At 34.4% G+C, this 16,709-nt stretch overlaps 1 protein-coding gene across 7 annotated transcripts in view; it reads left to right on the top strand.

Moving 5' to 3' along the window:
* PSPC1 (paraspeckle component 1) overlaps positions 1-16,709 on the top strand; it is a 65,998-nt gene that overhangs the window by 18,954 nt on the left and 30,335 nt on the right. The window contains exon 7 of one of the 7 annotated variants that reach the window (XM_075049961.1): positions 13,313-13,370. The exons of 5 other annotated variants lie outside the window; for them this stretch is intronic. In XM_075049961.1, coding sequence (XP_074906062.1) covers positions 13,313-13,370 — 58 coding nt within the window. One more of the 7 variants, XM_075049962.1, reaches the window with a different exon arrangement.

Genomic DNA, 16,709 nt, shown 5'->3' on the forward strand with positions numbered 1-16,709 from the left:
ATTTATAACTTTATCTTTCAGTGTGTGTGAACTGTGAATATCTAGGGTAATGTGCTAAGTTTTCTTTGTGTTAAGTTATGTTATAGATATTTAGGAGACTAAAATCTTTTACTCTGTTGCCATCATCTTCTAATGTTTGCACGAAGTACTTGAGAACATACTAATATTTACTTCTTGTGAACTTGCAAACAAGTGACTGTTCATAAGTAATTTTTGTCCCTTAATGTGATGTCAAATGTGCATAAATCTCCAGTATGAATTTAGGTGTTGCGGTACTGCTTGTAACCATTCCCAGGTATGTTCTCTTCTAGAGTAATTGACAAGGAATTATTTTGTCCGTGTTCTTTAGTTTATCTGTTTTTGTTTGTAACTTAATTTTCTTTCAGTAAGACTGATTGATCAAGAAACTAAAAGAACACTTTTCAGATGCTTCATATGCAATGGCAGAATGACATCAGTCTTTGTCAGTCTTCATGAGGCATCAGATTTAGCAGATGCTATTTTTGTTTAATTGTTAATGAAAAGACTGCAAATGCATCTGGTGTGTTTGTTTATAGAATACTCCATTTGCATACTTAGCTTCTAGTTCTTGGGGTTTACAGATGAAAATGAAAAAAATTATTAAAGAGCAGATTTAATAAGTCTATATTCAATATTTTTAATATAATTTCTGAAAATTGTTACTGCTCACAAGTTTAAAAAAAATAAAAATCTACTTAACTAAGTTAAGTTCCTCAAATACTGAGTTCTTCAGTTTTTCATCTTCTGACAAGTAAGAACGAAGCTTTTATAAATAATTTAGTGAAAGCCGTTGTTAATGTTAAGTGTTTGGTAAATGCCCTACATATTTTGAAGAAACTAAAATTAATGTTTGCCTTAATAATTTTCATTTTTTCTTCCTCAGCTACTGGAGTTAAATTTGACTTGGAGTTTGTACACGTATTTACCCAGACTAAGAAGAAACTAACTAAGTTTCAGTTGTCTACTTGGTACCTGTTTTGGACTCATCCACCTGTCTAAATGCTGAGATCTTACTTGGTGGCATTGAGACTTGCAGCCAAAATAAGTTCCCCTGCTTAGAAAAGTTTGTCTTTATTCAAAGGGTCTGTCTTTAAAGGAAGAGTAAAATATCCAAGAAGCAATAAGTGAAATTTCTGTAGAAATAGTATTTTTTGATGTGAGGAGACCTGTTAATGGATTTGTTGCTTAGTGTGAGGAAGGCTTATTGATAGATCTGGTTTCTCTCTCAAGAGGCAATGCCTTCTGAGCAGTTTTTTTCTTCAAGTGTGAGCAATAAGCCTCTGACCTTTCGCTTAGTCTCTTAACGTTTTGCTTCAGTAGCTCTCATGAAGTGGAAAATTTTAGTAGTGGTAATGCAGTAACCCAAGACATAGAAATTAACTTGTCTTAGTGAGGTTGCCTGTCTTCTGATACCAGTCTAAATGCTATTTTTTAATTAAAATATTTAGGTTTTTTCTCATGATTATTTCATAAGCCTCCTTTCTGTAGTGTAGGCATCAAGTAGGTTTATCTCATTATCAGAGCTAATGCTTGTTCTGGGTTATTAAATATTCCATGAGGAATATGGAATTTAAGTCTGATATTTCTGTCTTCCATCAAGTCTTTCTTTAGGTTCCATTTCAATTTTCCAGAGATTAGGTGTTATTGTTAGGTGAATTAGCATTTTTAATAAGTAGTGGGTTTTGGAATAAAAGGTGAGATGAGCTTCTGTAGAGCCATTTTATGACTGTTCAGATGGGGAGTTTAATATCTTGGTTAATAGAAGCTAACATTTAAAGAGTCAAATATAGTTAAGGTTTAACATTTAAAGATGTTTTTCCTGAATGCTATCATAGAATCATAGTATGGTTTGGGTTGGAAGGGACCTCTAAAGGTCATCTAGTCCAACCCCCTGCAATGAGCAGGGACATCTTCCACTAGTTCAGGTTGCTCAGAGCCCCGTCCAACCTGACCTTGAATGTTTTCAGAGATGGGGCATCTACCACCTCTCTGGGCAACCTGTTCCAGCGTTTCACCACCCTCATTGTAAAAAATTTCTTCCTTATATGTAGCCTGAATCTACCCTCTTTTAGTTTAAAACCATTACCCCTTGTCCTGCTGCTGCAGGTCCTACTAAAAAGTGTCCCCATTATGATTTCCTACAGTGGCTAATGGCTCACTAATTTAGACTTAGCATTGCGTAAGGTGAAAGAGTATTTGTATTAGTTTTGTTTTTTACACGACATGAAGCACACTGCTTTTACTAGTGGGGCTGAAAGCAGTTTTGTTGATGTACTTGTGACATGTTAGCTGGTAAGTGTCTCTTCTAAATGTATTAATGCAAAAGATCTGAAAAAGACAATATAATGTCAAAATTAGGTTCTTCAGGCTTTGTTTCTCTTCTCTACATAGTGCTGTTTTTTATAATCCTTTTTAAATTTTATTTTCTTATGAGTCTTTGTGTTTGTTCCCCCCCTGTCCTTTCTGAATTATTAAACATGTGTTTATCTGTAGGGGAACTTGCATATCTTTAGGTAAGAACCAGCTATTCTTGTTTATCCCTGTTCATTGTGATGCCCATTGTGTCCCTAACATGATTTTGACCTTTGGGTCTATGGTACATAAATAAAATAGTAGTTTTTGTTAGGTATCTTTTGATGAAAGCAGTCACTGTAGCTTAAGAGTTACTGTGTGTGGACTTGGGTCAGGGGATTTAACTAGAAAGCAATTTTTCTTAATCCATTTGGATTTGTTCAGATGACCAGTTGCTTAAACTTTTGATCAAAATACTAGATTTGCCTGGTACAATATATACTGTTTTCCTCAGTCAGAACTCTGTTTATTCAAATGATAAGTGTCTGTCTTCAATCAAGTCTACCTCATCTTGCTCCTGTTTTACAGTAAATGGCCTCCAGGTTGTATAAAAGTACTAGCTGGAAAGCTATGGAGAGCTGGAAAACAACTGGAGTCTGGTTTCACGTCAGGGAGTTTCATTGATGCTTCTTTGTTCATGTTTTATATTTTTAAGTGCTGGATGTGTGGACAGGCCAGAACTTTGTTGGGCAAATCTTAAACATTGAACTATTCTGATTGTAAGCAACATTCATAACATGTATAACAGACTGCAGATGTTTGTTAGAAGTTTCTTCTACAGGACTTATTTGTAGCAATGAAAAACTTTGGCTTTCAGCTTCCTTTTGTCAAATACTTGCATATTTTAATTACTTGGTAACTCAGATCAGTTATGGGATAGCAACTACAATTGGACTCTCTTTTGTTACAATTTAGCAAATGTAATATCTTCTCGGTGAGGAAAAATTGTTAATACAAAAGTCTGGCAAAGAGTCATATTTAGTGTACTGTCGCTACAACTAGTGCTGCTTTTAAAGTGTTTTAAGTTTATTCTGCAATGTTATATTCGACATTCCAATTAAGAAGTAGTTAGATTTTTACATAAACACTTCATGATAAAGGTTATTCTTGACAGGTTAGTTTTTCTTCTAAGTAAACAGCGATGACTTGCACTTCATCTCATCTTTGATCTTGCAATTGGAGAAAATTGTAGTTTTGGATCAGTCCAATGTTTACTCTGTTTTAATATTTGCCTAGAATTGTTTCCTGTACAAGGAAAACTTAACATTTGGGAAATCTAAAATGCAGCATTGCTTTATAACACCCAATTTTCAGTTAAATATTTTATTATACTTCTGCATGATGGTACAGTTAGTCCAGACTTTGTTACCAGTTAAACAGCCCTTCAGCTCCACACTCACCAGGATGACTTGTGGAGTGAATCTTAAATCATTTGCAACTTGTTCTGTAAAAGTAAGGTATCCTCCATGCTCCCATGGATGTCTGTTTTGATACTTACCTACTCTCATGACATTTCTTTAGCTAAAATAAAACCAGAGTAATTCTAAGCTGCAGCATAAAGTTCTCTAATATACCTCTGAAGATGTGAATATATTGTGAATGTAATGTAATTATATTACATGTATCAACTGTGAACTTGGTGATATGGTAGATACTGCTTTCAGACACTAGTTTTCAGGTAAGTAAACAGTGAAGTGCCTTAAATTGATTACAAATGAAAAACATTTGCATTATGCTCAGCTGTTGAACTGTATTTAATCTATGTTTTGATTTTCATTACTGTAATTCAAAAAATGAAGTTAATAGAAATGGAAGAATTGTTTTTTATATATTGGTTCCATGTATCTAAAGTGGCTCTTAACTCTGGTGGAACCAGATTAATTGACAGAATGTTGTAATGAGGAAGTTGCTATTAAGTGAGTTCATATATAGATATCTTTTTTTTTTTCTCTTTCCCCAAAGGGTTTCTGAATCTGTTAAAGTGGTTACCTTCTTTTAGCACCTTTGTCTTGTGAAAAATTATTTATTTCTGAATTTTACCTTAAAATAGTTGAGAAGCAGAATTTTACTTTCCTTGTGAGTGTTAGTTGTTAGATCAAGGGGAAATTTTGACAGAAACCTCTGTTCCTGTTTGCTTTCAAATGGTCAACAGTGATGGCGATTGAAAAAAAAATAATAAATCTGTCTTTGCAGTTAGACCCTCAGAAAGTGCTTCATCTGTATAGCCATAGACAGTGAAGGGACATGGTAGGATTTTCCTTTACCTGAACAGGTGGTTGAATTAGAGGCATGGAATTAAAATCTTTGGATTTTATTCCTAGCTACTGTTCATTGCAATTTATTTGGGGCCAGATTTTTGCCTTATGTATACATTAATTTTTTGGCTGGTGAATAACATTTTCCACATTGTGAGAAAATGAGGAACCTTTTTAGTCAGTTTTATTCTGTAGATCTTGTATATACAATATTTTACTGTATTACAACAAATGGAAGTGGGAGAGGTGGGAAGAAACATCAGAAATTATATATTAATGCAGTGTTTTAAATGCAGTATTAAAATTCCGAGAAGCAGCAAGTAACTAAAAGACAAAATAATGAAGCAGAAAAGACATAAATCTTGATACATAGCAAAGTTCTATAATCAACAGAGTAGGTTCCACAGTAAATCTTGGATTATTTTAGACTCTTCTTTTTATGTTAACAAGTTAGATTGTTATCTGAATTTTTGGCCTGTAATACAGCATTCTGAAAGTATGAGTTCTGTGTAAAACAAAGCTGCAGTAGCTTATGTGAAAAAAGGTCTTTAAAAAGCACATAAGCTTTTTAAAGAAATATTTATTCGTGCTTTTGTTCAAGTTGCTGACTTTGGATATTTTCTGTAAAAGATTGCAATTTTCAAGTTTAGCATCTAAGGTCACTAGATAAAGACCTTTAGAAAAATCTTTATAGGCATGTAGACTACTTCTGTAGTAGTGATAGCCAGGTTTTAATATCGAAGATGGGTGAATATCTCTGCATCCAAATCAGTGACTGATAAACTGTCTATTCATACAATGCTACCTTTTCTGGCTCAGACAGTAAGTATTCTTTTGTTCACTCATTCTGAGATGAAAACCAGTAATGATTATTCACATTTTTCCCCCACATAATTTTGAATTTCATTTGTGTCTTCTCATTTGTTGCGTTATTCCTGTAGTTCAGAGCAGTGGTTATTTTCTGCTTCTCATGACATAGGCGTGAGAAAATGTCTCCATTGTGTAACAGTTGCAAGTATTTTGGACTGTTTTCTTAATCTAGTTTACTTTCTACCCCAAACTTAAATTTTGACAAAAATAAATTTTTGACAGTATTTTAACAGTTTACTGGGAGTGACTCTTTACTGCAGACAGGTTTCACTCTAAGGTATTAGCCATTTTCAGTTGACTTTTTCTTTGAAAGAACTTCAGCCAGCTCTTAACTTGCCTTCTTGCATCAGTATTTTTCTACCAGATTTTTTTAGTTTTCCCTTTGCTAATTTTGAAGTAGTAGCTGAAACATATTTCCAGACTGGAACAAGCCCAGCGTGCCATATGGAGGTTGATGAATAGCAGGAGTGTTTGGGAGTCTTCCGTGTGGTGAAAAGTAAATTTTCTTTCCTCTTTCAGTGGTGGTGTTTTCATCCACATTTTCTAAAAAGAAAATACATTTTTTGATCCAGTTTTACTTTTTGATTTTGTAAGTACATGCTCATCTTATACAGGGTGTCACAGGTTTGCTTTCTTAGAGGTGGAATTAACTAGAACATTTTGGATTTAAAAAAAATCAAATAAGAGAAAAGAACACCTGAAATGTAAGTAAAATCTGGTACATAACTTAATGGTTCTTCTGCATTATGAAGGAAAGGACATGTGGACTGCTGTGTCTTATAAACAGCAGTCGTATTTGGAAAGTATGAAATACAATTTTTCCTGGCCAGGATGCGAGAACAGCAAGTATATTAAAATACTCAGCTGTGCTTTGACTTAGATTTTGAGGAAAACTTAAAATCTTACAACTCACGTTGAAACTAGTCTTAAGAAAAAAGATTACTTGCAGCAATATCTTTTGAGAATAACGTAATGATTGTTCATTCTTGAATGTTTTCAATACTCGTAATAAGACTTTGCAGCTGCTATAGATGACAGTCTTTTTGAGTGCTAACATGTACAATGAGATTTACATTGTAGTGTTTAGTAAAAATGTGTTGCAATTTCTGGGATCTTTCAGTCTTCTTGATGCTCACAATCGAGGGGCCTCCAGATGGTCTGTGGGCTTAACCTCCTTTAGCCTAGTGGCTGTCTCTTCTGTATTAATATTTTCTTTCAGGGGATCATTAAATGTTGCTGGTTAGTGAGGTGTCCCCTAAATACCTTTGTAATGTGAGTAATATTAGTGCAATTAAACTGCTTTCTTTTCCAAAACTGTCAGTGTAGACCTGACTTAAACATCATGTGGGGATTAATGTGTTAAAAGGAAGTAAACTTTTCTTCAGATTGGTTTTTTGCATCCAGCTGTAGGAGGATGACTTAAAAACCAAAGCATACTGGGAGGATCACAGTTATTTAACACTGTACTCTCCCCCAAAAACCCCAACTTGCATGTTTTGGAAATTAGAAGCTGGTTTTACCTAAAGAAAGGAAGATCTTAAACTGTCTTCCATCTTGTAAAGATCAGAAATGGCTGGTATTAAAATAAAGGTGAATTTGAGAGAATATGTAACTTTCTTTTTGAAAACAGTTTCTTCTAAGTCTGTAAGATAGAAGTGGTGTGTGTGTATGTGTTCTCTCTCACACACAAAACTGCAATCCATTTCTATCTTTTCCAGGGTTAATGTGTGTTAGGTGATGCACTGAGAGGCTTTTCAAAACTTAGTTAATGAAGTTGTATAACAGAATACTATCCTACCCAATTATTTATTAATTTTGTGTAAAATATACTGGTATATGTTGCAAGGTATGTTAAGACTGATGTTTTTAATATGCTGTGGTAGCTGTCCTGCACGTTAAATTTAGTATTTTTTTTAATGACAATACATCTGTGATTTTAAAACATTGTTTGAAGTAAAGTACTTGTTTGTATTTTTAAAGAATAACTTCAGCTTAGACTAGTAAATATTTTTGGCTTGTTTTAACTACATTTGGGTTTTTTTCTGTGGGGCTTGGATGCTGAGGACTACCCTTAGCAACTGAGTGCTCTCCAAAAGATGGAGAAGGAAAATGAGGGAAGGCCCCACAGAAGTTGAAGACCTTTCTTGTTTTTTCCCAAAACAAAAAGCAGAGAACAAAGATGTAGTGCATCTTTGCACATGTAGTGCATGTAGTGAGGTTTTTCCCAAATACATTCCTATACTTCTGCTGTTAATTAGTATTAAGTGGAATTCCCTTTTTTTAATAACTTTGATACTTCCTTTACAATCTTATTGAAATGATGGAAGTACTGAAGAAATACACTGGACTAACAATAAATCTTTTTTCCATAAGGGAAATCAGATTTTTTTTTTTCAACAGCTATAATTACCAGTTACTACCATTAGGAATGTTTTTCCAACTTGTAGCATTTACTGGAATATATGTATCTGCATATATTTCATCCAATGTGTATTCCTGTTTTTACTGATGTGAGAAGTTTTTTAATGTTTGGGTTTTTTTAATGGTGTAACTTAGTGAGTCATCTCCATCCACTCTCTTAATGACTTGAGTCACCGGACAGGAGATTGGCTTTAACTACCTGCTCTAGCCCTGTTAGAATCTTTTTCTCAGAGACCGAGTCCTGTTGACAGCTATTAAACTTAATAAAAATTCTTTTCATTAGACTTCCTCTTTAAAAATAAGGCTGTGTAGTTTTCTGTATACTACATGTTTTATAGCTACATTTACTTTAATTGTTACCTAGTTTAATGTATTTGCTCGTGTAATTTTGTGTGTGGTAAGAGAGCTTACTTTTTTTCTCAGACTCCTGGGTGGGAGCTATCATTCAATTCATAGAATTCTTGAGTAGTTTAGGCTGGAAGAGATCTCTGGGATCATCTAGTATGACGCCCAGCTCGGAGGAGGGGATTAGCTCTGGATTTAGGTTCCAGTGTTCAGGAACACACAGAAATCTTGGATTTTGAAAGACAATCAGTATTTTTCATTTAAAGGTATTTACTATTACTGCATGTGATGGAATAAAATGAACTATTTTGATATATTGTAACTTTCGGATCTTAATTGATGGATAAACCAAAGACGGAAAGGTAACGAGAGATGGGTGGAAGAGAAGGCTTTTATTACTTTAACTTCTTGTTGGCAGCTTAACTTCCAGTGATAGTCACTGGAGTGAAATAGTAGAATATTCTGAGGAAAAGACAAATAATGCACAAAAGTATCCCCCAAATTCTAGTTTTAACTGCCAAACTAGCAATTTTAATCACTTGTATGATATGTCTTTAAAATATAGGCATCTTTCAGTAAATTACAATTTTGTGTAACGTTTAAGGGTCTTATGCCTCCTGGAGAGACGTTTGGAAATAATTTTTCTTCTCTAGAAAGAACTCAATAAACCGCTCTAGCGTAATGAATTCTAGTAAGAGGTAAAGAAATGTCATACCTATTTTGACAAATATGAAGTCTGCTAGAGAATAGAATTCAGTTTGCATGTTAATGAAAACAGGTGAGAATCAACAGCACTGTGAATTACATTTTGCTCTACACACACAACTTAAAATGCTAATTAAGTTACTGATTTTAATGTGCAAATTTATGGGGTGTTCTTTTTGTGATAAGGCATTTTTTTGATGCTGTGTCTTAGTGTTACTGTGGTCACCATTCCTTAGCTGAGAGGTGAGTGAATAGTCCTATGTTAATTAGGAAGTGCATCTCCTGTCCACAAACACTTGAAGAAAACTGTATGATCTCTTATTGTAATATTTCTGTTGATATCTTGCTTTTTGTTCCAAATATTCCATGCTGTATTTTTTCCATACCATAATTTTTTTGGCAGTTTTGTTACCATGAATATTGTGTCAGTTGGAGACAGGATTTTTAATTTTCTTTGGGCTGCTGTAATTGCAAGGCCTGTTTCCAGGGGAAAAAAAAAATAGTGTTGGTTTGTCATTTAAAAAAGCCAAACAGTTTTATTACTACTAGTATTTTTGTTTTCAGTGTGAGAAGGGAATTCCATCTGATATATTTCTCCTGTATCAATTCTTAGGTGTCTTTTCAAAATGGTTAGTTTCATGGTTTTATAGAGTGAATTTAAAAATACCCTAATAATTTTAAAAACAGAAGAATCATCTTGGCAGTTCTCTATATAGTTAGACTCCTGGTATCAGTGGTGATTGAGATGTAAGAATGTTGTGCATGATATACCTCAAATGCTCAAGAAATCATTTCTAATACTTGTAAAAAGGGGAGAATCTATACTATATTAAATATACAGTATACATGTAATCTGAAAACTGAGTGTATTCAATATTTTTTGTAGATCTACTTTTTACAGTTGACATTAAAATGAGTTGGAATTCTGAGGAAATAAAATTTTTAATGCTTTTATCTAAAGTAACTAGCAAATATAATGCTATAGTTGCATCGTAGCATTTTTTCTAAAAGCAGATTACTTGGATGAATCAGACCTTCTTGAGGTTTGTTTGCATTAGTGAGTTCTGAAGTATTTTATAAGAATCCTGCAACAGAAGTAATTTGGAAATCTTTCTTCTGAGTTGTGTAAACAATTATCTTTTTACAATAAGATATCATTCATTCTTTGTTTGCTTTCCTTTGTGTGTTTTTTTTTTAATCTTCCTAAAGATTAAATTACATGTTCTTTGTCTTAAGGCTTCCTTTTCCCCCTGTAATTGCATATCATCCATTTTTCTTGTTCTCTTCCAGTTTAAGTTGTTTTCCCAGGTACCCAGGTGACTTCAGAGGTTCTTAATCAGTTCCCTACATATTTCTGTAGTAAAAGTTTAGCCCTCCTCTCTTGCTGCTCAATTTTAACTCCCTCTTATGGGTAGTTATGGGTGGCTTCAGGGAAGGGGCTGAAGCAGGCTGCTACTCAGCAGAAGAATGGCAGTTGCATAGTGAGGAAAAGAAGCTCTGAGAAGATAATGTAATCATTGTTATGTTCTGCAAAGAGCTTGAGTATCCAAGAACGAAGCTCCCAGGTGGGCTGGAATATCAACCAGCACTGGTTCGGCTACTCTGTCATAACTGCCTGTTGGTATTCCTTTCTCTGTCATATTTTGGGCAAAACCTGTGGAATAGTTGACCTAATTTAACCTGCAGTAACTTGTTTATGCTCACATAGTAAATAGCTGTCTAGAATGTGATTTGTGTGGGATAGGTCTGAATTGTTGTTATCATCTGGACTCCTACAAATACAGGCTTTGGCAAATTATCTAAGTACATGTTTTTATAATTAATATGTTAAGCATTTAATTACATTAATGATATATGCTGTCAGTTAACATTTGAAATTGAGTATTTTCTCTGACAGGGGTTTTATCTTAACTTTGCAAATTCCATGTTAACAGTATAGAATTGCCCCGTGCTGAAAATGGTTTTTTATATGGTAATAATTCAATACCAAAGTTAAAGCTACAAAATGGCAAATAATTACTTCACAGTTTTTGTTATAAAGGTTAGACTAGACTAAAACCAAGTAAAAATTATGAGTTCTACCCCTTCTTTTGTTGTACTTACTGTTAACTGAAGACTGGTAGCATTTCAAGCTGAGAAACTGCTTTATTGCTAGGAGGAAGTGTAGTGTGCTTTTTTAAAAAAAGTGTATGTTATAGCTTGCCAATGCTTCTGTCCTTTGCAAAGAAAATGAGTTAAGTTCTGGTAACTCGTACAGCTTTATAGCTCTGTACTTAACATCCTTATCTAGCTGGTATTGTACTTGGCCCTGCCTTATATGGCACATTTCACATTTAAAAAAAACCCAACACCAACTTGGAGTTGAGCCTGAGATGCATCAAGTAAGTTATGTGCAGTAATTAAAAATCTGGTACTTTCCCTTGTAGCTAAAGAGTCTCTCACAGCTGTTTGTGGCATATCCTGCTTTCACACATGCATATATGCACGCGTGCATGCACGCACAGTCTGATTAATGTAAACTGATAGCCATGGTGTTTTTCTACCATGTTGGGCTAGGGATTGACATTAGGGATAATACACCACTTTTCCTTCTGCTTCTTCATGTCAGGGTTGCGGTGTAAAAGCAGACTGATATCAACAAGGTTGTATGCTGATTTTGTGACTAAGTTGTTTGTATCAGTTTGTTGGTATGTTTGATCCTAATAGGGCTGCTGATTTTACTTAAAATGTCAGCTGACATTACTGTGAAAGATCTGACAAAGTAGTTGCATCTTTTGTTACGCAGTTTTAACATGGGTTCTAGGGTCAGAAGAAGAGGTCCTTCTTAGTGTTCATCAATGGCCTTTCATAGCTGGACCTTAAAACCTGCCTGTGTCTTTTAGTTATGAGGCCTTACCTTTCTTCTCCACACTAAGCCATTTTCTTTTGAAAATAGTGTATAATCTTATGTTAAGTACATTTTCTAGGTTAATATTAGTAAAAACAAAGTTATTGACCAGAGAGCCTTTTGTCATGTATCTTATGACAATTTCCCATACCAGGATATTTTTACAAAACTATTTACTCTGTTCTGTCAGATATTGCTGTCTGCTGCTTTAGGTGTGTGAAGATAGAAGATTTATGTTTGGCATCACAAACATGACTGAAGGAAAAGGAGTTATGTGAAACTGTAAAAATACTATGAATGTATTTTCATTTGATTAATATTTCCATTTAAAGGTTGCTTATAGCAAGACTGATTCAGTTGCCTAGTATATGGAATTGTTTTCAAAAAGTGCATCTGAACTTATACTCTTAAATCATAAGTGGGATGATTTTCAGAATCAGGTAAATTTTTTTGTATATGCTTATTCTCAGTACATATGTGTTCACTTGAGAGTGGAATATACATTAACATTCTTGCAGAAAATGCATGAGAATTTTTGGTATGTTTCATTAGTTTTCATTTTGAACTGTGAATTTGTTTCTATTTCATCTTTTTGATGTAACCTAATACTGAAGTCCCTTGGAATTATCTGTGATAGGTGTACTTTGTTTTCCTGTAAGTGATGATTTTTGCCACTCTGGGTACTATCTTTTGAGTATTGTTTCACAGCAGGCTGTGGTTCACGGTCAGTAATGTCAGAACTCTATTGCTGTGGGATGACTGAGCATCAGTTGAATCTGGATCAATTTGGCATGTTATTTGTTTGTTTAGTATAAATGCATGTTATATAGCTTATGTTGATACCAGATTTTTATGCTGGTTTCAAAAGGATGGTCAGTATCTGAACTAACATATCAGTAGTGTGATATAATTTATCAAAACATGTACCACCACCAAGTTAAAACTATTTGAACAAAGATGAACTGGCAGATTGAGTTTATATACCGTAATATAACACATCAGAGCTTGGTTTCCAGTCAACACAAGCATTTTAGAGTTGTGAAGCTAGATTGACTATTACTGAACCACGGCCTTTAGGCAATACTGTAATAAGACTTCTTTATTTACATTGTAACTGTAAATATGCTTCTTATTAATGAAAAACACTGCATGAAGATGGATTCATTTGCAGTTGATCACATAACTATTTGGGAGCTTTAGACTGCTTCATCTGATAAATGAAACTTGTGATATTTAACCTTTAGCATTATGCAAAAAATGTACAGCATTGCTATATTGAACTTATTCCAATTTGATTTTACAAAAACAGGGGAGTATAGTTAACTTCATTCCTTCTACATTTTTGTAATCAATGGAAACTTTTTAAACTTGAAAATTTTTATTTTCATGGAGTAAATGGGAATGTTGCAAGTTCTAAGAATGCTAGGTTGACCATGAAAACTATGTTTACTTTCAGAGAGAACAGGAAATGAGAATGGGTGATATGGGTCCTCGTGGAGCAATAAACATGGGAGGTAGGGATCTGAAGGAAAAAGGCTTCTGTAATGTAAAATTTCTTTTTCTTTGGGACTGTACATATTACTCAAGCACTACTGATTAGTGACAACTACTGGTAAAAATGAGTAAACAGTATTAGGAAGTAAAAAAAGTCACATATTCTGCTTCCAAACAGCTGGCCTTTTTTTCCCAAGGTGTATCTTGATTTTATTGTTTTGACTACCTGTGGGAGAAAAACATGATGTGCAAGTTAAGAGAAACAAAAAGGCAGGGAAAGGTAATGCTCTAGAAATTATCCGATACAAAAGAGGAATTTTCTATTCAGAAAGTATTTGGCGTTCTTTTGTTGGAGGGACTACCTATTCATAGAAGTTGGGATTATAATTGCGTTCAGTGAAATGATGTAGAGCTTAAAATTGGTAAGTTCTTGTCGATGTATCTGACAAAAGATAAATCAATAATGTGGTTGGTGTTTACTAATTTATTGTAAGTCTGTAATTGCAAATATTCTCAGTTCACTTTTGTGACTTAAAATATTGTCACTGCTAAAAGCTGTTACTGTGAAGTCTAGAAAAGTATGTTCTTAATAATTAGTGCTTGCTTCGTATATTCAGACTTGAAACAGTTTGGAATCTTAATTATCCAGAATATCTGCTTTTAAACAAGACTGAAACTTAGGATATTTCTTTAAAAAACCAAAACTTACTGAACTGTATTAAATGTCAATATGTATCTCTTGGAAGCTTCCTGATGTTCATTTAAAATGAATTAAGAAGATAACTTAAAGAAAAGTTAATACTATTTTTATGTATTTTAAATTTTAAAGTACATACAAAACTGAAGTAAACTTTGTCACTTGACCTTTTGAGTAATGTGAATTTATAGATGCATGAATCTGCTTGGTCCAGATTTTAAAATACATTATTCACCATTTCCTTGCATTCATTCATTGACACACTTACAGTTGCAAAATAGAAATAGGCTTTTTCTTCAGTGAAGATGAAGAGCTTTAAAAATAATTCTGAAGGAGGACATTGTGAAGTTACCTACAAATAAGAAGCTGAAGCATAAATTGTGTCTGAATTTTTTTTCTTACAGTTTTATTTTTGCATATTATTGCAGTCTACTTGAAAATTTCTTTTAATTAGGAGACTTTGTAAATATTGATACTGTTCCAGTTGTCCATATCCACAAGATACACTTTTTATGTACAGACTTTAAATGTGTATTTATAGCAATCAGTTCACAGCCCTTTTCTTGTCAGGTTTTAACACTTAACAGTGATGTTCGTCATAGTCTTGCTTTGTAAGCTTTGTGCTGTGACTTGATTTTAAACTTGATACAAATGCGTTTAGAAATAAATGTGTAGTTGCAAAAGAAGGTACAGTAACAGAAAACTAATATTGTAAAAATGGAAAAATATCTATAGTGAATAGGTAAAGATAGTGTTTGTTTTCACAGTATCTGGATTTTAGGTTAGCTCACTGTAGAGATTTTTTTTTTTCTCCAGCCCATTAACAACCCCACCCCTACAACCAAAATAACCCATCCCCCAAAACCTGCAGTAGACCTTTAAGTAGTAAACCTTTAATTGTTGATCTTACCATTCTTTCTCAACATTTCTGTTGGAATTGTAACTTTAACTGGCCTTCACCTGTGCCATTTGCGACTTTTCATCATGTGGGACAATGGGAAGCTGGAGTATCTTCAGTAATGGGAATACCCATATGATAGCCTTACTAGAAAGCAAGGTACTTTTGTGATGGATTTAATTAGTGTTGGGCTAACTTGTGCAGAACCACTCATTTTTCCATTTTCTGCAGCAAACAAGTTCTGAGAGAATCTATATGCCTCATCACAGTGCATGACTGGATCTGTAATACGAAGTGCAGCTGATAAGTTTTTTAATATAGAAAAAGAAAAGACTTTTTTGGGAACTATCTCTGCATTGATGGGGATTATTGACTATAGCTTGTTGCCAGCTGTGCCAGACCTTGATGTGTGCAGTTCAGATACTTGGAGTGTACTTTTTCAGCCCTCTGGATTGCAGAAAAAGACCTTTTTTTAGTGTCTGTGCATTGTGGCATGAACACTGATGACTGCTTTCCATCTGTTACTGAACCTGGTCCAGTGAATTAACTGCTAACATCAGTGTCCCACCAAAAACAACAGGCAATCAAGTGGTTAGTTTTAGGGTCTGCTTTGGAGCTAGGAGAACCTCTCAGGTACAGCTAAAATGCTGTAGCGGCCTGTTGCTGAAACTGTGCAGGGCCCCACTCTCCCCTTGGATTACACTCCCTAGCTGTCCTCCTGTCAGAGCTGACTGCCTGAAACTGGCTTAGTGATATAGAGGTTTGATAGTATAGGTCACTATACATCACCCTGGAAGCAATATGGGTGCATTTGTGTGAAACAGAGGATAGGAACTTTGTTGCAGTTGAAAGATAAGTGAACACTACCTGCGTGTGGCCAGCTGGCTAAATTTAATTGGGCTGGTAAGCAAGCTGGTAATGGATAATTGAGCATTGACTGCTTTTAGTTAATGGCACTACTACCAGCAGTAAGCACTGCCATCATAATAGTCCTGCAGAGTACTGAAGATAAAGGTTTCTCCTTATATTGGCAGTTCAGACTTCCCCTTTTCATTCTATATTTAGTCACTGAATGGATGACTCTAAAAAACAATTTTAGGGCATATTCAACTGTAATCCTCTTGAATTGTAGCACGATATCCTACCTGCTACGTGAACTGATCATGCTTGTGGGTCGGTAAGAAGCATCCAACTTGCGCATACCTTTGTTTTGGCTTAGTGTCATAGGGAGAGGTCTTGGAGTTTCTCATTAATAAGCTCAAATGAGTTCTGCTTTTCAAAATTACAGGATTTTTCTCTATTGCTTCTAAGAAACTTGTTTAGCACTTTACATGTGCTACTGTGTTGCATGGATTGTTATTGTAAAGCAGCTTGCAGTTGACATAATGTACATGATCAAGCCCACGTCTGCAATTTCAGCAGAGTATCTTGGATGCAGTGGTTTCACTGACTGCTGTGATATGTGTACTCAGGGCAGGTAATGAAGATGCAGTTTTGCATACCTGCAGATAGTCATATTACTGTATCTGTGCTAAATGGCCGCTTAAAATGATGTACATTTATATATTCATTACTAAAGAAGTTACAGTTGTGATGAGAGGTGTGAGGTTGATTTTTGAAATAAAAATAACAAGTTTATCAGTCTAGCAACACGTCATATTTCTTGATATTCTTGTATGTTGTCATGACTTAAAATGTAGGCTAGATTCCAAAGGTATGTCTTCTTCCATTGTCAAAGTTTGGATGCACACTTTTGGCTGAAAA

This window comes from Buteo buteo, chromosome 18 (genome assembly GCF_964188355.1).
Source record: "Buteo buteo chromosome 18, bButBut1.hap1.1, whole genome shotgun sequence".
Classification (NCBI taxonomy): Eukaryota; Metazoa; Chordata; class Aves; order Accipitriformes; family Accipitridae; genus Buteo; species Buteo buteo.